The 23,848-nt window shown below is 49.9% G+C and overlaps 1 protein-coding gene across 1 annotated transcript in view; it reads right to left on the bottom strand.

Moving 5' to 3' along the window:
* LOC147676817 (uncharacterized) overlaps positions 1-18,105 on the bottom strand; it is a 184,590-nt gene extending 166,485 nt beyond the window's left edge. The window contains exon 1 of the mRNA XM_086945231.1: positions 17,777-18,105. Within this exon, the coding sequence (XP_086801357.1) occupies positions 17,777-17,923 (147 nt within the window). The 5' untranslated portion in view covers positions 17,924-18,105. The remainder of the gene's footprint in view (positions 1-17,776) is intronic.
* Between the last annotated feature and the right edge of the window lie 5,743 nt (positions 18,106-23,848).

Genomic DNA, 23,848 nt, shown 5'->3' with positions numbered 1-23,848 from the left:
CGCCAGTGCATGTATACAGATAGGGGCAGATTTATGAGGCCGTTGCGCCTCTTTGCGCCGCAATTGCGTCACTTACTTTGACGCAACTGTGGTGCAAACAATGCGCCCTATTTACAACGTGACGCATCTGAGAGATGCGTCACGTTGTAAAGCCCTGCGCCATCAGGAGGCGTTCCGGCACAGGGGAGGGCATTCCTGCGCAGGAACACCTCCTAATAGTGGCTGAGTGAAATCTACAAGATTTCACTCAGTCACTTTCAGGGCAATGCTGCGTCAAAACCCTGCACCTGCTTGAAGCAGGCGTAGGTCTTGACGCAGCATTGTGCAGATGGTGCACCCCCGAGCCTTGCTGGAGCTGCGTCGCGCTTGCAACGCAACTCCAGCAATGCGCCACATTTTCAGCACAGATATGTCACGCATCTGTGCCGTTTTCGCACCATGGTGCGCGGCATTATAAATGCGGCGCACCATGGGTGGTGGAGCTGTGGCGCACGTTAACTGGCGCATCCCTGGGGATGCGCCAGTTAACATAAATCTGCCCCTTAGTGCATGAGCGCAGGGGGATGCACAGACACACAACATATGATTCTCAATATGTTGCATCTCTGTGGTTTCTGAATTAACGCAGCACGGCGCAGGAATAACATTTGCCTTACCTGGTTGTAAATTTGAGGCATACTTTGCTTATCATTGAAACCTTTTATAGATCTGTACATTAGTGAGAATGACAACATGAGTAAAAAAATAAATGTACTCACCGGTTGGGCCTCCTACTTCCACTCCCAGATGGTCCAGGACATCACCCTCACGGCTGACAGTGTCTTGCCACCGGTGCTTGATCTGATGTACAGTACGCTGGATGCCGAACAGTTGCTCCAGGTGTCCCTGTACAAGCTCCCATCTGCCTCTCCGCTCCTCCGTGGGGTAGCCTTGGCTCACACGGCCACCCATGGACACCATTCTCGGCAGATAATGGTGCACCAACCACAACAGCCCCCCAAACTCACTATCTGTGAGGTTCTTGGACCTGCCAGACATAGTGTGCTCTGACAAATCTTCAAAATTAAAAATATTGTCAGAGACAAAAGGAAACTTAACCTAAAAGTGAGTTCTAAAAACTCAAAACCCCACCCCTATTAAAATACTAAATACCCCTAAAGACACACACCCCTTGACACAAAATACAAAAAGATATACAAGACTAACAATAGACAGACCTAAAATTTAACAAACACACAATGAACTCACAACAAGATACAGGGAAACACAACTCTCTGTCTCAATCTCTCCAAACACCTCCAACACCAAGCACACACCCAAAGAGACTAACAGAAAGTGAAAGCAAACTCCACTTCCTGGTTTGGATGAATCTAGAATGATGACATCACATCCTGCCGGCGTTGCGTCACGTTTTCATGATTTGCAACGCGCATTTCACGATGCGATATTATTTCTATAGCTAGGTAAAGTATTCCAGCAGATGCGTGACGTTTTCATATTTTGCGTGTTGCATCGCACGTTAACATGCATGTACAATCTGGAAAGCGGCACATTTGTCATAGTGCGATGCATTTTCTCAAGATGCGACACGTTTTTGGTGATTTGCTATACTTTAATGGTAGATGCTACACTTTTACTGTAGCTTGCTATTATTGTCATTTGTGTTGATGCTACACATTGGTGTAATTGAGACAATTTAGGTAACGATGCGACACTCATCTTGATTTTGAGTGACTCTTCTTCAAATTGAGTGAATAGTGAATTTTAGAGACTTGCAAAGTTAGAGGGACTCATTACACAATGTGGATTATACATCAGTGTTTGTGTGTGTAGATGTCACAATGTAATGGAGTGGTCACTTTTATGCAGAATGAGGTTGGACAGTGCAGGCAGTGTATATAGGCGTTTTATGCTACCTTGCTGTGCATCCAGGGTTAAGGGCTAGGAGGGTGGCGGCGTCATACTTAATGCTGGGGTGGAGAGTTTTGCAGGGGCCTGGGGGTGTGGGGCTGGGCGCGGTCCAGCCGTGGACGGGCGTAGATGGCCTTAACTTTTGCACACCTCCCGCGCGCATGGGGCGCGTCCGCTGCACAGGGAGGCATCTGTCATATATGGATGGTGGAGGGGGAAGGTGCAAGGGAGGGGCAGCTGGGAGGCCTTAGCGGGGCGGGGAGGCTGTCCACGAGGAGGCACAACTAACAAAATGGCTACAATAACAAAAGTTGGCTCTGGCTGTCAGCGCTCCCCCACCTCTCTCACCACCCCAGCTTCCTCCCGGCCGCCCAGCCGCCAATCAGAGCCGCAATGCGTGGCTGCATCTAAAGTGCCTGCAATCGGCTGGCCTCATCATCTCTGGCTTACTCCACCACTCACGGCTGCAGCTTTTGGTCATGTAGCAGGCTGCACAGGCGCAAGTAAGCGTGTCCGTTCAACAGCAGCTTACAAGATCCGTACATGGTGGTCTGGAGGTTTCACAGTATTCCGTTGCACGCACTTCCCGAAGTTAAATTTGCCTACTGCCTCCTGTTGCGACCCCGGAGCTGCAGCCAGCGGGAGCCAAACCTGAGCGGGCGGTCCCCGAACCGGCCAAACACCGGGGGAGAGATGATGGCCTGCTGCCCCCCCCCCCGCCGAGGTGGCGGAGGTACGGAGGCCCAGGGTTAGAGGGCGCTGAGCAGCCTGCTGTGGGGCAGAAGCCGCTGGGGGCCGCACTGGGGACTGCACCACCACTAGAGAGATTGAGAGGCGAGCTGATCAGCCCCCCTGGAAGGCTTGGCGCCATTTCCCTACGGAATGCGCTGGCTGAGGCGCTGTGGCAGGCCAGAGCAGTGTTGCCTGAGTCAGCGTTTACAGGAGGTGAGGTGCGCACCTGGTTGGAGTACAGTGAAGCCACTGGTCGGTTGAGAGGCCCCCGGGTACCTCCGTTTCCTCCTCATTCTGCTTCTTGACTGAACTTATGTTTGGCACCTGGGCCAACTGCGACTGGGGTCAGAGGCACGCACCCTGAGGTCTTTGGCCGATGGTTCCCCTCAGGCCACACGCCACTGAGGAGTGGGTGTTGGGGGGGGGTTGTCTTTTCCCGTTGCTTTCAACCATCAAGCAGATTGGGGGTATGGTGGAGTACCTGTGAGTTGCAACCCCGTATCTACTAGCAGCATAGACATCCCCGGGGACCCCGCACCTACTAGGACACAGCCGGTGATTGCTCAGAGAGACAATGGGCAAGGGGGATTGAACCCAGAGCAAGCTCCCCTTCTCTCAGAAGAGGCTGCTCCAGCATAGCCCGGCCACGGACGACAGTCCAACAACTGGGACGGAGGAGGACCGGAGTGCTGACTCGGACATTTAAAACATGCTGCTCTCTATGGAACAGGGGATACAGACCAGAATCTCTGCCCTGGGGTCCAAGATAGACGCCATGTCATATAGGATGGATCGGATGGCGAAACGGCTACATAAGCAGGTGGAGAGACACAACATGGCGGAAAGAAGGATGACAGAGGTGGAGGAGGCGCAAACTGACCTGGACACGGCACAGAAGAAGTTGGAGAGGATGATGCAAGTCCTGAGCGATAAGACTGAGGATTAGGAGGCACGCTCTCAACGCTGCAATCTACGCATCACGGGCATTCCGGAGAGCACAACCACTAGTTCTATGGAACGATTTGTGGAGCAGCTACTCACGAAACTACTGGGGGAACAAGTAAATTTGGACATGTTCACAGTTGAGAGGGCGCACAGGTCGTTAGCTCCAAAACCGCAGCCGGGTGTGCCGCCGCGCCCAATAATATCAAAACAGCTCAATTACAGGGATAGAGACACTGCGCTCCGCCTGGCGAGATCCAAACAGCAGCTGCAATACGAAGGGTCCGCCATCTCGCTATACCCGGATTTCTAGGCGAAGGTGCAGGAGGAGCGGAAACAAGTTATCCCGCACAAGAAGCGCTTAAGAGAAATGGGCCTGGACTATGCCTTACTGTACCCGGCCAAACTGCGCGTCAACAGGGAAGGACACTCCAATATCTTCACGGATCCAAAGGCACTACAACAGGCGATGAAAAGGTGTGCACAGGAACAGAAGACAAACACAGTGCGGAACCCCGAGGGAGAAGGATCCGGCGGACAACTAGATGATCAGGACTGATCACTGTCTTTGATGGACTGGCTTGCATTTTTCTGGCATGGATATCCCGGGACAGTGGTATGCTGCGTATTCCCTGGAAGGGAGTTGAGAAGTTCCTTGCCTTACGAGACTGTGGCAGTTTGTACAGATTAGTGTTATTGCGGGGGGTATACGGAGTGTGGGGGTACGCCCGGGTGGCAATGTGCTACACATTTGGTCCTGATATATGAGGGGACCTGCTGCAGGAGACTATGTGAATGACCATCAATGGTTATAGGCCTGGACCTGGGGACATTGGCAGGATGTGGCCAATGTCGCGATAGGGTAGATCAAGGTGTGTAACAGACAATCTTGATATGTACGACTGCTGCGTTACTCCTGGTGGCTGTGCATGGCGGGAGCGGAGGGGGGGGCCACACGAGAGTTCAGAGAGCTAGGCAGAGACTATGTAACTTGGCTACCTGCTTCCCCGCGCGTTAAGCACACTGTGGTGGTGGTTGAACCTAGTTGTGGTTGGTCTGTTGGGGTGTGGGGTGGGTGAGCTACTGTCAGGCCAGGTTGGGGTGGGTCTGCTGTGGGTGCGGGGTGAGATTTTTTTGAGGTGGTGGGGGAGATGTATTTTGTTGCTATGTTGCTTAATGAATTTGGAAGTAATGGGTGGGGTGGGGGGTGGGAGAGGGACGGGACTGTTCACTAAATGTTAGCTATGTCACTTTCATGATTTGAGAAATGTTGGTGGCATTGCTGAAATGTACTGTTGTATTGTACTATGTCAGTTCCGATGGCAGACCCTCAGGTAGCGGCCCCGGCTAATCCAGCTGAGACCTTACAAGTGTTAACCTGGAACATTAGGGGTCTGAACAATCACAAGAAATTGAGGGAGTTACTTCACTATCTGCAGAGACTGCGTGTGGACTTAGCTTTAATTCAGGAAACAAACTTACCACTCACGAGCAAGATACTACAACACAGGGGCCTCTTATGTAATTCTGCAGCGGCAGGCTACACTACACATTCTAGGGGCGTATTGACATGGTGAACCCGCACTCCAAGCTGGTCCAGTGGCCGCTCCGAGCTGACCCCGAGGGCCGTTAACTCATATCGAGGTTGACGCTAAACTTTATGCCAAGGTCTTGGCCACCCGGCTGTCACTCATTGCGCCGGAAGTTGTAGCCCCGGAACAGTCGGGCTTTGTGCTGGGACCAAACTTGTCCTATAATATACATACTGTACTGGGTACGATGCAGCATGTGCGTCAGGATGGAAATGCGATAGCCGTTTTCCTGGACATGGAAAAGGCGGTCGACTCCGTTGAATGGCCGTTCATGCTTAGGCTCTTACGTCGTATGGGGCTGGGAGAGCACTTCTTGCAGGTGATAGGTGCACTGTATGGGAAACCGACGGCTAGGGTGCGACTGGGGGATCGGCTCTCAGACCCCTTCCCGATCAGCAGAGGAACGAGACAGGGCTGCCCCTTGTTCCCCCTGCTGTACGCCCTGGTGGCACAACCTCTTGTGTGCGCATTGTGGGAATACCACTGGTACCGGGGAGTCAGCTTCCCGTCCTACAAAATAGTCATCTCGACATATGCGGACGACACGTTGCTTTATGTGCATAACCCAGAATTGTACCTTGCCCCTGTTCTCAGAGAGGTAGTGCGTGTTGGCGCCCTGTCGGGTCTGAAGGTGAATTGGGAGAAATCGGTGGTGTTTCCGCTGACGCCAGTGATGGATCGATTTGACATGGACTACCCATTACGCTGGTTTACGGACCCGGTACTATACCTAGCCGAAATTATTCACACAGACCCGGAAGTGCTCTTCAATGAAAACTACGGGGTGGCGTTTAGTAGATGCGAGGATGACGTGGAGCGATGGTGCAAGCTTACTGTAGGAAGGGGGAGGCTCTAGTTGGCGCAGTGCAACACTAGCGACAAGCAGGGACTCTCTCTTCCTCGTCAGGGCTGAGGGTTACCTTCCAGACAACCTCTGCTTACCCTCTAGGTAGTGTGGCTTAAGCAGTCGTAGGCTAATCTTTGGGGCACATAGGGTTAAACACTTGCAATAGTACACCTTTACAACCAACCCACCACACAACGAGACCAGACTGTATTCTGTAAAAATATATATCTTTATATAGATTTTAAGCTGGCTTGTGAATACAGTCAACGTACTTTACGATAACTGTTGCAAATTACTCAGTTCAGGTTACCACAGTTCTCATAGCAGTTCTCTGAGGGCCCGTAGGCCGGTGTTAACCAAAGTTCTTGTGGAGCCGGCGGCGTCCAGGGGATCTGTCCCATGTCGCGTTGCCTTCCCGGGGTCGCTGATCGTTGCGGCTCTTCAGCCGAGCAGGTCACTGGTCATCCGGGGCAGCGGTGTTCTGTGGCGGCAGGGTCCTCTCCTCGTCGTCCGCTCCGACCCTGGAGGCGGCGGCTGTGCGGCGGTGGCAAGTGGCAGTACGGTCCCCAAGTGCAGGACGTACCCAGCCAAGTGCCGGTGCAGCTGTGGACTCACAGCTGGGCTGTCGGGCAGACTACCGACCTTGCGGATTCCCACAGGGCAACTGTCCGTCTTTGCAGGTGAGTGGCTGCTTGTTATGCAGTCACCTCGAGAGCTCGGACCGGACGGGTCCCCCTTCGCTTTGCTCTCGGGCTCCCGGTGCAGTTGCGGTCACGGTGTTCGGTCCAGCGGCGGCTGGTCCTTACTTTGCTCTCGCTGTTGCTTTGGGCCCCGGGCACGGTGGTCAGGTGGGTGTCGTTGCCTTGGAGGAGACTCCTCCGTCGGTGCTGCGGCGATGGTCAGCACCCGCAGTCGCTTTCTTCCCAGGGGGTAGCGTCCACTGGTCCTGGGATGCCAGTCAGGGGGCAAGTTCAGTTGCAAGCCCTTGGAGATCTCTTTAGCAGAGTTTGGCACAAAGTAAAGCAAAAGTCTTCTCGTAGTCTTTTCTTCTTCCTCTCCTTCAGCAGCAAGGCACCAGACACAGGCAAGAGTCAGCACTCTTCCTTGTCTCTCACGGTCCTTCTCGTAGGGCAGAGTCCTTCTGTGGCCCAAACAGGATCTAATTTTCAAGGAGCAGGGCTCCTTCTTTTATAGGCCAATTATTTTGTTCTCGCAGGCCAGGGGGGCCTTTGCATAGCCACTCTCAGTCCTTGAGTACCCCGGTGGGTGTACTCCGGCTTCTGCTTTCAGTGTGAGGGGCAGGCGCATCAGACGCCCCACAGGAGGTGGAGCCAGCATTGTGCGGACAGGGGTGGCCAGAGTACCTTGTTGATGGGGGCTTCGCCCTTCCTGGGCCAGGAGTCGGCAGAGTCATCCGCCGCTCCCCAGGAGGGTGGAGCCAGCATTGTGGTGGCCGTGCACAGCTACTGTTCGAGTCAAGAGGCACTCCCACCTCCCACTAAGGTGTAATCTGCGCCTTCACCACCTGTCATCCCTCCAGCCCTGTCACTCACACATCCCAGACAGTCAGATACACATACCAGCAGAGGCGGGCCGAAATGGTTAGGCAAGCAAATGCTAACTTTCTAAAAGTAGCATTTGCAGACCCAGGATACTAAAATACACTTGACTACAAGAAATATTTTATCATCCTGAGTTCAGGCATACTAAACATGACTCGCTACCATGCTCCTTGAGCCTGCGGGGATTATAGGGTGTAATAATTCTCGCAGCTCAGTCTGGCCTAATGGAGCAGGTAGCCTTCAATAGTGAAATACGGTCTTGGTTGTAAGTCACTACTAGGACATGCCACGCACATCAGGGCTTGTCCTACCTTACACCTACAACGCACCCTGCCCGCAGGCCTACCATAGGGGTGACTAATATGTAGTCAAGGGAAGGGTCGGTGCTGGCAAGTGGGGGCACTTGCCCAGCTGACGTGACGGTACGAGACCGCACGCGGGTTCTGCGGTCGCAGTTCCCAGACACATCTTTACGGCTGCTTCGGTGGGTGGCGCAACCAGCGCTGCAGGCCCACCAGCAGTATTGGCATCTACAAGCCCCGGCACTCTCTAGTGCGCTTTACTAGGGACTAACAGTAAATCCAATGAACCAATCATGGATACCAATCGCATGTACAATTTACAGTAGGGAGCACTTGCACTGCGGCACGGGTCAGCCGTGGCGCAGTGCCCTGAGTGTCGGAAAACCAGCAAAACATCGGAGGCACATCAGCAAAAAGTGGAAGGGAGACTCACGCCAAGGTGCCAGGTCTAACACTTACGCTTTCCTTGATGGGACGAGTAGCCGTCATGAAGATGGTGATTCTCCCGAGATTTCTACTTCTGTTTGCCACTCTGCCGATAATACTCTCTGAAGCCTTATTCCGGAATGTAACAAAAGTTATGACTCAATTGGCCTGGGGAGGCAAACAATCGTGTGTGCAGTGGAACACTCTCATGCTGCCATGTGAGCTGGGAGGACTCGGTGCCCCTGACCTAGTGAGATACTATAGGGTGGGCCAAGCCACACACCTGCACACATGGATTCATGGACATAGAGATATCCCGCACATACGCATGGAGCAGCTCTTCGCCGCACCTCTTCCGCTCCCGGCCACGATTTGCAATCCAGTAGACCGCCGGGTAGGCTTACCAGACTCGATCACAGCTACAAAACATGCATGGAATCAAATATTGGAGGCTAGGAATGAGACGTTGTTATACTCTCCCGCGATGGCGGTGGAGTGTCTACAGTGGCTGGCCCCCATCGGGGACAGAAATGTCGTCCAAGCGCTTCACGGGTTGAACATTGCGACAGCGGGGGCTCTGTTTGTGGAGGGTAAGGCCGCAACATGTGACCAGGTGGCACAAATGGTTGAAAACCCAACATTATTGCAACGGTTCAAATTCCACAGGCTTCAGGGTGCCTTGAGGGACATCCTGGGCCTGGATTTGGCAGAGCCGCAGGACATTCCAGAACTATCCTTCCTCATAGCTACTGCTTCCCCTCATCACTTAATGACACACCTGTACAAGAGCATTATCTCCTACAGAGCACAGGAAACTTCCAAGGCCAGACTGGCTTGGCAGAGGGACATGGAGGTGGTAATAGATGATTCTATGTGGACGTACTGCTGCGCCAACACCAGGAGAGTCTCACTGAATGGACGGCAAAGGTTGATACTTTTCCTATTTTTACAGCGACTATATCACACTCCCGAAGGCTTACACCAATACGGCCTCCGACAGTCTCCGGAGTGTGAGCGTTGTCACGCGCCAGTACTGGACTTCCTACGCATGGCATAGAGTTCTCGTAACATTCATGAGTTCTGGGTGGAGGTCATTTGGGAATTCAGCAAGATACTGGAGCATGAACTACCTATAGATCCCGCATTGGCGCTATTGTGATATTCTAAACCTCTACCAATGGAGTATAGGCGATTGACGGATATGGGGCTGCTGTTGGCGAGGCGTACGGTGGCGCAGTGTTGGATGAGAGGGCCAACCCCGACAAAAAGCCGATGGGACAGGGACATGGTATACTGTTCCACACAGGCTGAACACTACAGCAGACTCCTCCTTCCTACTGGTAGGCCCAAAAAATTATGGGGCTTGAGTAACACTTTCAGGTATGCCAGGGAAGACACAGTGGATGAGCGATGAGAGGAGAGGGGGGCTACACAGTAACTGTAACCTGCTCAGTACAATCCTGGAGCCTGGGGTATGGGTGAGCCGTCCGCAATTAGGCAGCCATGGTGATGGCTGGGTGGAGTATTGAAACCCGCCTGTCCTGTAGCGACTGATGAGTGGTAGTCGATTAGGGCTGCTGAGGGGGTGAGTTTGGGACATGCTTAGGCCATGCCAAGGTGGTTGCGCTAGGGGGGAGAGAGATGGACACCAGCACAGGATTTGAAATGGCACAGGCATTACTGGTTAGATCAGCGAACAGGGTGGACAGTGGGGGGGAGGGGTTGGATTGTGCGTTTATTTTTCGGGGTACTTTCTTTCGTGTTTGAACGAGGGGGGGGCCTCCTGCTGAGGAGTAGGGGGTGGGTTGATATAGCACTAAATACACCTACATTTCCGGCTCTAAAGCACTCGTCCTACATATCCCACCCTCTGGGACCGAGGAGAACGGTACAAGTGTACGGTCATAATACCAAAAATCACTTATAGCTGTCTTGCTGGTTGCACATTGGCATAACGCCGCCGTACCCCAGGGTTGACGGCATCAGGCTGTGTACTTCAGATCGTCTGGTTCCCGACTGTATTCATCATTGTCGCATTGGCGGGCCTGGGGGGTTGTAGGCGAGAAGCTGTGTAAGACTTGGTCTATGTTAATAAAGTGTTTTAGAAAAACAAAAATTACTTAAAACATTGTTCCCCAAGCAGCATTTCCTTTATTGTCTAATTGAACCATGGCATTCCTTGTGGAATACTCCCTTACACCCCAGCAGGTGATGGTAACACAAACTTCCAGACACATACTTGCTAATCATTTGGGCTGTACAGTTCAAGGAATAAAAATAGGAAGATGTTCCTACATTAATTTTCATGTAGACATTTATTTTACATATTTACAAAGTTAAGCATGATTAATCAGGAAAAAAATTGAGACACAATGTGTGCGCGGCGTCTAATCCCTGCTGCAGTGTTGCAGATGTTTTGGCCTCCTGCTTCACCTCCATCACCATTGTCCATTTCATCATGGTGTTGGTCCTCTTCATCCCAAGGGACATTTGTTTTCACACATATGTTGTGCAGTATTGCACAAACAAGTACCATTTTGCACACTGTTTCGGGGGAATATAGTAACCTTCCCCCAGACACATCAAGGCAACGGAACCGGGATTTCAGCAAGCCAAAACTCCGCTCAACAATGTTCCGCGTCCTACAATGGGCATGGTTGTATGCCCTTTGAGGTTCCGTTTGTGGGTTGGCAAATGGAGTCATCATCCACGTCTGTAGACCATAACCTTGATCACCTGTAAGTAAATGTACATATCTCACTTTAGTGTTACTTCTGCATACATAGCATATTTTGTACAAATACTTTGTGAACTTTGTCATGGTGAATTCATTTGTGGTCAATTGCATGTTGTGTTAGATGTTGCTGATCAACTTTAGAAGCCCCTGACTCTACTGGTTTATTTTGGAGAGTCTGTCAGAGCAGCGCACTGCACCATATCACTATGTACTGACAGAGAGCCCCGGTAGAATTTTTTCATCACTGATACTTACTATCATTTACACACACCACTTTAATCACAGAAGCACTGGTCCTTCTACTACTCAATATTCAAGGGACTCCATAGTGCCAAACTCCGCTACACCCTGCTGATTTTGCACACCTCAAAGTGATCAAAGACATCAAAACTCACTTCTTTGACAGCCCCACGGACTTGGAGGAGTGGCTGGAAGTGATGGACATCCAGGTCGACCTAAACACTAATCAGAACTCATCGGGCAGCACATTCAAGGAAGGAGTGGACCACGCAGAGAACAGGTCAGGGGCACGTGGTGCACAATCAAAACGCCATTAGCCTTCTGCCGATAGACTTGCTAGATGAATTGATGATTCCAACCGTGACCCAGGAAATCCAGTCGTCCCTAGCAACACCCATTACACAACTGGATTTTTAAATTAACATTCACACACTAAAGCGGCATAAGTCTCCGGGTATGGATGGCATGTCTGGAAAGTTTTACCACACTTACTCCGACACCTTGGCACCTGTATTGATAAACATTATCAGAATATGTTTATGAAGTTGCCCATCTACCAGTCACGACTATGCAGGCCTTAATCATCTCCATCACACAGCCTGGCAGAGACACCCTTGACGTGTGAATTTGTAGACCCCTGTCCATGCTCTCCTGGGAGTATGAAATCCTTAGCGAAGCTATCACCTTAGAAATAGCACCTGTTGGACAGGCCTCGTGGACGGGCCGCTCCCTCCCCGCATGGCGGGGCCCGGACCCTTGCTTCCCTGTATCCAAGAGAGGAATCATCCCGGCAACCCACAGGGACAACCCCCGGGCCATCCACAACGGGACCCCAACTCCTGAACACCCCAATTTCTGCTGGCCCGGGACCACGTCAGTACCACTGCCCCGGGCCAGCCGCCATTTTGAGACACTGCCCGACAAGGCCGTGTGGCCTCAGATCAACCCCAACTCTGGGCCTGGCCAGGCCCCGACATCGAGGCACCACCATCCACCCAGGAGGTCAAGAGACCACTTGGCAGGTCAATGGGAGGAGTGTCAACGGCTCCCCTCCGCCAGGTGTCGATCGCCCCCCGCCTCCGCGGGCGCTGGCTCAAACCCCCTGCTGGGTGTCTGGACTCCCTCATCCCGGACCTCCCGACCTCCAAGTGCAAGGGTCCAGACGTCAAAGGAGGCCAGACCTATAACTGGGGCAGCTCCAGAGCAGGAAGGCAGTTGTATCCTGGAGTCGAGAGACACCGAGACAAACTCATCCTTGAAGGCCTGCTGGCGCTGCCGCGGCCCCTTCTTTGTGAACTACCTTCAAAGCCTGCTAGCGCTGCCGCGGCCCTATCCATCGTGAACCACCATCGAAGCCTGCTGGCGCTGCCGCAGCCCATCTTTGCGAACCCTCAAGCTCGAGGATTGTGAGCTCCATCTCTTGCTGTTCCAGTAGCGGCCCAGTACTAAGACTGTCCCGCTACCCCTTTTCCCTGCAGAGACTAGAATTGCCATGATCCTCGTATCCTGGTACCCCTGTATCGTTATTACCTTGCCTCAAGATTCGTATATTAAGTGTGTTAAAAGCATCCTTGTGTGGTGTCCATCTGTGGAGGGGAAGTTACTTGTGTGTACGATCACCCGAGACGGCCCTCACCGGAGGCCTCTCCCCCCTGTACTCGGCCGACACTCCGGGTCTCCGTATCACAGAAGTCCATCTCCGTGGCATGATCCAAAGAGATCAATGTGGCTTTATCCCGGAGAGGAGTACTTCCAAATATATGATTGAACTCCACATCCTCATGACGACCACCCCACAGGGACTTGGCCACACTGGCTGCATGGCCCCGGACCTCAGACAAGCATTTGAGTCCCTGACATGGGAATTCATGTTTGAATCCTTAAGTCGCTTTGGATACCAAAAATGGCATGATGACATGGATCCGTGTACTGTACACAAGCACAACAGAAACAGCACGCACAGGCAGGCACAGTTCAGACAGTTATTACGACCACAGGGGCACCCGACAGGGGTGCCCGCTGTCACCGTTACTGTTCATGCCCACACTGGAACCCCTGGCAATTGCACTCTGCACTAGAGCAACAGAGGTGGCCATTCTAGTTGTACAGACCCATATTTAGATCTCCATATGTGTGGAGAAAATAATGAGGTCCTTCCAAAATCTGCAAGGTGACCCTACAGACCTACCAACGATCTTTATGCATTTGAAAGAGGAATTCAGCCTTGCTGGTAAACCCTGGTAAATCAATGTGCTTATTTTCCCAAGACGGTGTGCGACCTACCCATATACATTCAGGCACACACAAGATTCAGGTATCTGCAACTATGTTTCACTACGTTGGTATTGACGTATACCAGTGCCTGGAAGACCAGATTGAGGGCAATGTGCGGCAAGCATGCAAAGGCCTCCAAAGTGGCGTGACCTTTTGTACATCCATGCCCCTTTCTGTAATGGGCCGGGTGGCTTTCTCAAACATGGTCCTGCTCCCCAAAATACTGAAGTACTTTGTGAAGTTGCCAGTCCTACTCCCACAACCAATTTTTGAGACACTAAAGATGTTAGTGATGATTCTCATTTTGGGGACAGGGAGACGGCAGATCAGTGTCAAGAAGTTACAGCTGAACACCACACAAGGAGCAAAGGTGTACCAGACCTACGATGCTACTATAATACTAGCCACCTATAATGGATGATGAAATGGGTGTCGGGTAGTAATCTCCAAAGTAGCTTTGACGGTGGCAAAATTTGCACGCGGGTAACTTCACTCCCTTTCACTACCTACAGTCAAGATTCCCAGGGAGTGCCACCCCCTACTGCATGTGCCTCTGAGATGTTGGGGGACAGCATTAAAGTAGAGTGCAGGAACCATTCCTTACGCAGACAACATCCCCCTGCTTGGACAACGAACTCCACAAGGGAACCACACACAATGCAGATTACTACCCTGGACAGATACTGGGATGGACAGAGTTGGAGATTTGTTTGTAAAGAACACCATACTAGATCATGCTACCTTCCTACTATCCACAGAGGCCCTGCAATCACTGTACGTTGTACACGCCTCGGTGAGCCACAATGTATGACGCACCTGGGCTCCACAACGCACCAAGCTAAACCAACATGAAGTGGTGCAAATCCTCCACTATATGTTGATGGGTGGACACCTAGTAAAGTGGGTATATGTGGGCATTATGGAACATGCATGTTTGCCCCTCACAAAAGTCAGGGAAGCTTGGATAGCAGACACAGGATAGGCCATGACAGACGGCGAATGGCCAATCATTCTGGCCCACCCTAGGACGGTATAGAGGATTGACAAATTCCCATTTATACAGGCCATGCTTTTGCATAGAGCTAATCTCCTGCCACTCCCCAGAATTACCCTAGATGTAATCAGGATGACACAAATATTCTTCACATACTATGGCCATACCCAAGAGTACGCAACTACTGAGTGTGAAATCACAAACACAATATACACTGTTAGACCTCAGCAGATCCATGAAGGTGCATTACCCTGCCTGATAGGTAACAGTACAATATCCAAGACGTGTAAGGCAGTACTGAAATTAGTGGACCTGGGCCTCCAATTGGCACTTCAAGCACTGAAAAAGAGATGGAAGTTGCACAGACTCCCGAATGTCGAAGTATGGCAGTCTGATATGTTCAAGTGGTCCACTACAGAGACTGCGTCACTGCATAGGGAGGTAGAGAAAGGACTACGTATATACCCTACTGCACAGGACTGAGGAGAAATGTTAATTGAGTTGTAAGATATAGACTCATGAATAGCACAAGGAGATAGTGACTGATCACACAAGTGGTATGTGTTGTGCAAATGAGGCCAACTTAGACCATTGCTGGAGGTACGTCACACTTGCATCGCAACTCCAGCAGAGCCCCACTGTTACAGGGCAGTTGCATGAGACATCTGCGCAGAATTGCCACCATGGTGCATGGCATTGTAATGGCAGGGCATCATGGGTGGTGGAGATGCTGTGCACATTTACTTCTGGATCCCTGCAGATTACCAGGGTAGATCGACTAATTGTGAATCTGGGCCATGAAGTGAAACTTCATGTTTCTTTCAAACAAAATTACATGTGTCACCCATTTAATCATGATCATTGCATTTCTTACTAAGCAATGCACATTTCTAGATTTCATTAGTGTTAGTTGTTATGGGACTATTTGACATTGACTTGCACATCCCTCCATACCAACAAAGAGGCACCAGTTACTCAGCACCACCCTTCAATGAACATTTATGCACAGCATTTAAAATGCTGCACACCATGATGCCATGACTTGAGTGATGTGTGAGTGATCTGTGCCATGACAGTGGTACATTGCAGATATGTAATTGCAACCACAACACATAAACCTAACATGCTCGGGGGGGCATGATTGTTACAATGCAACTACAGTCATTACACCTGCTTACAGCGGGCACAGGATTTGCATCAACATTCGCACTAAAGTGAGCACATACAATCCGGTGGAATTGACTCTGCTAATTTTATGGGACATCCCTGTGCAATACCCCCCCACCCTCCCCGCCCCCCACCCACAATCACTTATTATATCATGGTGAAATGGCGACATGTGGTGTGGCAAAGTACGAAGGGGCAGATTTATGTTGGGAATGCGCCACGTTTGTGTCACGCAACTGCGGTGTAAACGTGGCGCATCCCTACGACCGATTTACAACGTGACGCATCTAGGCAGATGCGTCACGTTGTAAAGCCCTGCGCCGCTTGTGGGCGATCCGGCGCAGGGTGGGCGTTCCGGGGCAGATGCGCCTCGCTAAAGTGGCTGTGTGAAATCTATAAGATTTCACTCAGTCACTTTCAGGCCAATGCTGCGTCAAAACCCTGCGCCTGCTTGAAGCAGGCGTAGGTCTTGACGCAGCATTGTAAAGATGGGGCACCCCCGAGCCTTGCTGGAGCTGCGTCGTGCTTGCGACGCAACTCCAGCAATGCGCCACCTTAACGGCACAGATGCGTCACGCATCTGTGCCATTTTTGCCCCATGGTGCACCGCATTGTAAATGCGGCGCACCATGGGTGGCGGAGCAGCGGCGCAAAATAACTGGCGTATCCCTGGGGATGCGCCAGTTATCATAAATCTGCCCCGAAGTATTTTTGCATAGTATACATATTTCTTCAACGCATTTTGCTTACCTACTAGGAGCCCATTGCCATATTGTCCATTCTGAAAACGGTCATTAATGATGCAATTTCTGAAAATGTATGCATCATGGACACTCCCTGGATACTTTGCCAGTATATTGAGATATAGTCCACGATGGTCCACAATAGCTTGCACATTAATGGAGTGGGTATGCTTCCGATTTCTGTAGAGGTGTTCAGTTGCAGCAGGTGGTACTAACTGGACATGGGTGCAGTCTATTGCTCCTAGCACATGGGGGAATCCAGCAATGGCATAGAAGCCCTGTTTGATGTCCATCTGCTGCTGGTGGGTGCTTGGGAAATTGATGTACTGTGGCGTTATCTGAAGAATTGCATCCAAAACTGATGGCAGGAAGGCAGAGAAAGACGCTTGTGACACCCCTGCCAATGTAGCTGCAGTAGTTTGGAAAGAACCAGACGCTAACATGTGCAATACTGCAAGTAGTTTGGTCATGGGTGGGATGTTGTTACCCCTTTCATTTTCAGACAGCAACTGCGGTTTTATCTGCCGCAGGAGTGTCAAAATGGAACCTTTCTTGAGGCGGTAAAGTTTGATAATTTGCTCATTGCGCAATCCAGTCAGTGTGGTCCTCACACGGTAAACGCGCTCCTTTCTCCTGCGCTGCCTTGGGACTAATGGTTGTGGCTGAGGTTGAGGTAGTACTTGTGCAGGTGGTTCTGCAACTCCCAATTGCAAAATTAAGAGATCCATTTTTGTTCACCTTGTGAAAAATTACTCTGCTACACGCAATGAGACTTGCGATATTTTCTGCGCGAGGGTTTCTGTGGCGTAGGCTTGCGAAAGTTTTTTTTCATTTGCGTGACGCATTTTGTAGATGCGTCAACGTGACGGAATGTCGTAAATATGGATGCGACGGAAATGCGTGTCTTTGTACGTGGGAACGCCTACCTTGCATATATTAAATATTACGCGACGCAGCCAAATCTTGCGCAGTTAGATGTCGTCGCATCTCACGTTGCGAGACGCATTTTCATAGATGCGTCACCTTGCTGATCTGGCGCATGGAAAAACACCAGGATGCGTCATGATGCGTGACGCATCGGTGGCGCAAGTCCGTCATAAATCTGCCCCTTAATGTGTTATCAAGATTTTGCGCTGCTTTGCACGATTTTGCGGCGTATCAAAGTTTTGAAAACCCTGTTCCACAGATCGGTTACGGTTGAATGAGTACCGGAGAGGGGAAGTTACGCAAACTCTAATGATGCGAGAATCCGGATAGACCCCGCCTCCTTATTTCCAGCACAATTTATCCCTACTCGAGGACTTTACCTGACTTTGTGGTGATTCCGGGGTCCTGCAGGTGGCAAAGATCTGCTCGGGCGCGTTGGGCTTTGCCAGAAGCTGCTGAACAATTTCCAGCCCAAGGCCCCGGTTACAGCCGGTTATAAGAATGGTGCGCGCTAGTGGAGACGACATCTTCTAGCTATAAGTTCTCTTGACTGCAGGAAAGATCTCTTGCACTGCCAATTTCCTTGACTGCAGCTGCTTATAAGTCGAAGCATTCAGCCCACTCACCCTTACACAACTACCCCGCCCCTCGCTCTCTGCGTCATCTCGGCAGAACCCTTTCGAGGTGCTGCAACTTGACTCGTTCTCCCAACCGTTGGCAGCCTCGCCCTGTTTTTGTGGATTGACCAGGTTTTAAAAACACAGCTGCAATCACTTCCATTCTTCCAACACTTAACACCGAGGCAGCGTGGATTTTTTGCCTCGTCATGCACCTGGTTGGAGCTCAGTCTCAGACAGCTTTCTTTGTTTGCTTCTAAAAATGCGCGCAATCTCTCTCAAATGCACCCATCGCTTCTCTAAAGTGGGCCCCAACCCTAGGCCTTTCGTATGCAGAAGGGGTACGCGTTCCATTGTCTGCTGTTCTCTGATAACATCAGATTTAACCAACGCTGAGTTTTGTCACAAAGAATGGGGGCTGATTGAGAGGTGAGCGCACAACCACCTCGCAAGCGACTTTCAAAACTGTCCTGAAAGTCCTCCTCAGTCCAATCCTATTTTGGCTCATTACTGTAAACTGGCACAGACACACACTACCGCAACCTTTAGGGCTAAAAGGACTTTACTACCCCCCTCGTGTGCCTTAGGCAGCCCGGGCTGCTGCAGCTTTAGCTGATATGGGCTCGGCTGGGCAGTGTAGGAGCCAGTAATTAATCTGAGTGTTCAGCACCCTCACCTAATCATCAACACTGGAGCTTTTCATGGGCCCCAGTTAAACACACAGGGGCATTTGTATAAGCCCCTATCGCCACAGGAATGTCACTTTTTGGGACATTCCCGTGGCGATAGTGGCCTTGCCTTATGTACAAGCCAGTATTAAACCGCTTAAAGTGGCTTAACGCTGCCTTGTGCATGAAGCCCCCTTTCACGCTATGGTTAGCGTGGAAGAGGAGGGTAGTGGGTGTTGCGGTGGGCGTTCTACTCCAACACCCATTCATTTTAACGCTGCCCCCTATGTACAAGAATGGCGTACATAGGAGGCAGCGCCAAAATTAAGACAAGGTAAAAACTGGTCTTAAGTTGGCAAATCGAGGAGAAATGCATTATTTCTCCTCGTTTTCGCTTTTTCCATGTATGCTGCCTTGTGCAGCACACATGGAAAAAGCAAAATGCCATTGTTTGTTTATGTACAGGAAGGGACAGATGTTAAAAAAAAAGTAATTTTGTCACTTTCATGTGTGCTGCATGAAGGAGCATACAAGAAAGTGACAGAATTGCATTTTAGGATTGTTTATGTGCAGGAAGGGACACCTTCCTACACATAATCTATCCTCCCCTGCACGCAGACACCCTTGCACTCTGGTGCAAGGGTGCCTGGGTTGGCGCTACCATGCTAAACTTAGCGCCATCGCAGGGGGGAAACGCAGGGCTGCACCACATTCTTGTAAATATGGTGCAGCCATGCGTTTCAGAAGTGTCGGAGAGAGACGTTAAGCGAGGAAGGCTAACGCCTCTCTCCTCCACTTCCTAGTACATATCCCCCACATTCTTTCACGGGGAGATTAAGTAGTTTGCACAGAATCAAAGGATGTTGAGTCGACGCCCAGACTCGAACTTGGTTCCCCAGCTGAGAGGTTAGCAGGTCTGGCCATTGCACCACACCCCTCCACCACTTTCTTGGTTAGCAGTTGGTTTTATCTTATGCAGTGCTAACAGGATAAACGGGCTCCTGACAAAAGCCTAGGCACTTCTTTTTTTACAAATCAGCCACTGGTCTGGAGTCTTATCTCTGCCGCACCCAAGTGTTTTCACAGGTCTTAGACCATTTACATGCCTTTGAGAACTGGTTAAACGAGGCTTGGGCTCTGATTTATTAAGCTTCACTTAGAGGCAGGTATAGCAGACACAGCAGGGCAACTTTTCTAGCACAATAACAGCAGATTGATTCATGGAAGTGTGAATGGCGATGTGTCTGTGTGAAGGTGACAGAGTACAAATGTAAGAAAGAGTGCAAGAGATATAGGGGCAGATTTATGAGGCCCTTGCGCCACGTTTACGCCGCTGTTGCGTCACGCAAGGCGGCGTAAACGTGGCGCATCCCTACGAACGATTTACAACGTGACGCATCTAGGCAGATGCGTCACGTTGTAAAGCCCTGCGCCGCTTGTGGGCGTTCCGGCGCAGGGTGGGCGTTCCGGGGCAGGTGCGCCTCGCAAAAGTGGCTGAGTGAAATCTATGAGATTTCACTCAGTCACTTTTAAGCCAATGCTGCGTCAAAAGCCTGCGCCTGCTTGAAGCAGGCGAAGGTCTTGACGCAGCATTGTTAAAATGGGGCACCCCCGAGCCTTGCTGAAGCTGCGTTGCGCTTGCGACGCAACTCCAGCAATGCGCCACATTTCCGGAACAGATGCGTCACGCATCTGTGCCGTTTTTGCACCATGGTGCGCCGCATTATAAATGCGGCGCACCATGGCTGGCGGAGCTGTGGCGCACTGTGGCGCATGTTAACTGGCGCATCCCTGGGGATGCGCCAGTTAACATAAATCTGCCCCATAGTGAGAATGTGTGTGTGTCAGTGTATGTGTGTTATGCACGCAAGTGTGCTACTGGTCTTGCATACAGGATGTTATTATTGCCTTATGGATAAGGGCACTAAAAGAATATGGATGGCAAGTGTTACATATGGAAAACTGCCGGCCCTGACATGCTTCTTTTAAGACACCATCATTGACTGTGGGCATTCAAACTGTCTAACTGAGAAAGCAGCTAGCCTAGCTAAACTCAGCGCCAGCGTTAGGGACACAGAACACGCACCACTTGACCTGGCCGAAGGCACTGGCATGATGCACGCAAATCTATGCATATGGGTGGATCCATAGCAACATGTTGGAACTGATATTGGTGGTACCTCTTGTCATAAGCTTTCCTGTACTCATTTTATAGGGGGTGTCAATGGGAAAATGCTGACTGTTGCATATCGGAGGGAATTATTAGAGGTACCCATGGCTGTGGCTGAGGTACCCATGGTAAATTTCTGTCACTGTCATATTGAATGTAGTCTTGGCATAAGAGGCTCACCCATGAAAAAATTATGACCTTGCTGTAGTGGAAGAAATTTCTGATCTAGGACATATGACAAATACGAAATTTACTCCTAGGAAAGGACAGGGATGAAAGTACTGGAATATTTCATGAATGCCCATAAGGGTCTGTGGCGTTTCAGCAAATTTGATCCCAAAAGTTTCAAAAAAATCTCAGGGGAGATGTCTACTCTCCCTTAAATCAACTACAAGAAATCCGTTAACTTATTTTGCTTGCTGGAATTTGGTAGAAGTATCACACCCCCCACTTACATACATCATTTTTCTTAAATAATGGGTATGAGGTTAGCTGTCACCCCATTCCTGGAAATGCTTGTTCTTCCCCGTTGCTGGGAGCAGGACTGGCTTTAGGGCGGTGTGACTGGTGCAATATCGTCGGCATAAGCCAATACCTTGGTTTCCCAACCAGGGGAGATGATGGGGCTAATATTTCGATTAGCCTCCAGATGTCGTAAGAAGGCATCTATATATAGTGCGAACAAGAGAGGTGAGCTCGGGCATCCCTGTCGGGTACCTCTAGTTATTTTAAATGTATCAGTAAGGGCTCCATTTAAAAATAGTTTTGCGGTAGGCTGAAAATACATCATCTTGAATGCCTGTATAAATCCCTTGCCTACTCCGACCCTTGACAAGGTCTCCCATAAAATAGGCCAGGACACCCTATCAAAGGCCTTTTCGGCATCAAGTAGGATAAGTGCTATTGGATCCCTAGAGATGATGGTGGCATCAAAGAGTGAGATAGTTCTTCTAATGTGGTCTATGGTGCCGCATACTGGGATAAATCCATGTTGTCTGGAAGATATTATTTTATGGATTACCCCAGCTAATCAAATAGCTTAGATTTTAGAACAAATCTTGCTGTCCGCATTTATCAGGGTTATAGGGCGATAATAGGCAGGGTCTAACTCTGTTTTGTGCTCTTTCAAGAAAACAAGAATTTTTGCCTGAGACCACGATTCGTGTGGTTTCCCCCCCTTAAAAAAATGTGCAAATAGCTGATGCATGCACTCTTTCAGTTCAGTCGAAAATTTCTTATAAAATTCAACTGGAATACTATTTAAGCCAGTAGCTTCACTGCTAGGGAGGTTATTAATACATAGCAAAGTATTGACCCATTGGGGGGCTCTTCAAGTTGTATCTTCTTGAGATAGTTGCACTGCTGGAATTAGATTAAGATATATTGGGATGTCTTTTAAATGAGCTGTGGTGGTCACATGAAATAAGTTTTGAGAATAAGCAAGGAACACTTTTCGAATTCCCTCTGGATATGAAATTAGACCTTGTGTGGAGTCTTTAACTGCAGCGATTATATTCCTTGTAGCTTTTTGTCTCGCCCTAATCGCAAGGTGGTGTCCGACCTGCTCGCTACATTCGTATGCTTCCTCCCTCCATACCGTTAATCTATCTACAGCCCTATTAGCTATTAGCTTCATGATGGACGACTTAGCTAATATTATTTTTGCAAGTGCGTCTGCAGAATCACTGCCATCCCAGAGAGCAGTGATTAAATCTTCGAATTTGCAGATCGTCTAGCAATTGGCATTTTTCTCTATTCAGGGATAGCGAAAAGCTAAGTGTCTCTCCTCTTATCGCTGATTTCAATGCATCCCACACGACTTCAATCCCTGTACTCCCTAGATTGTCCTTAATGAATTGGGGAATCCATAGCCTCATATGGTTACAGTATTCCTTATTTAAAAGTAAAGATCATTCAAAAGTCCAACCGGTCATACCTCTATTACCCACTGTTACCCACTGTTACCCCTCTTACTTCTACAACTAAGGGATTATGATCTGCCACTATGCGCGGGGTCTTTTCTATTGAACACACATGGAGAATAGAGCGAGATGCAAAAATAAAATCTAATCTCGCAAGCTTGTTGTGTGGAAAAGAATAAAAAGTGTGAGTAGAATCTAAGGGGTGTTGTGAGTTCCAAATGTCAGTAAGTGCCTGTTCGCAACATAGAGTCCTCAAGGCTCTAAATACCTTTGGTTTCCGACCGCTATAACTCCAATTTTTATCTACAATTATGTTCTTCTTGGCGGCAGATTTATATTAAAATCTCCACAGATGGTTATGGGTAGTGGCCAATTCATTAGTCATATAGTCAAAGAATGCGGGATCATCTTAGATACTTCCATTTAAAGTGCATACAGTGAGTAGTTCTCCATTTTCTCTTTGACATTCTGTAATAACCCACCTCCCATTTTGATCAACTGCTGTGCGTGTGAATTGAAGTGAGCGTTTGGCAGACAATATTGCTACCCCCCGTGTCCTAACGTTTTGTGTTGTGGCCCCTACCACTGTGCAGCCTAGTGAGTCTACTAAGTACATCTGGGTTCTTTCAATATGCATTTCCTGCAAGCATATGATATATGCTTTAAGTAGCCAGAGTGCTGCAGCAGTATTTCATTGTTTTTTGGGAGCATTAAGGCCTCAAACATTGATTGCTGCTATATGTAATTTACTCATTATATATAGCAAAATTGCTCAGATACACAAGACCAAAAACCAAATAAGAAAAAAGGATACAAGTCATCCCTCCAGGTGCCAACCCCTTCCCCTACCCTACCTCTACCCCTCCGCCCTCGGATCCCATCCATCACCCATCACCTGCCACTGAGGGTACCTGGCTCTGCAAGAGCCAGGATGAGGGCATCTGAGCAATCAGGACCCCGCGTCCCCCCCGGGTCCAACCCCCTCCCTAAACAGAATCCCCTTGTAACCCCGGCCTTCCAGCTATCTAAATCTGTTCAGTAATCATTCTATTACTATAAAATCCTGCTAAAAGCC

The sequence above is a fragment of the Lissotriton vulgaris genome, chromosome 12 (assembly GCF_964263255.1).
Source record: "Lissotriton vulgaris chromosome 12, aLisVul1.2, whole genome shotgun sequence".
NCBI classification, from domain to species: domain Eukaryota; kingdom Metazoa; phylum Chordata; class Amphibia; order Caudata; family Salamandridae; genus Lissotriton; species Lissotriton vulgaris.
Note: the sequence above shows the minus strand (reverse complement) of the source record. Positions and strands in the feature narration are given on the sequence as shown.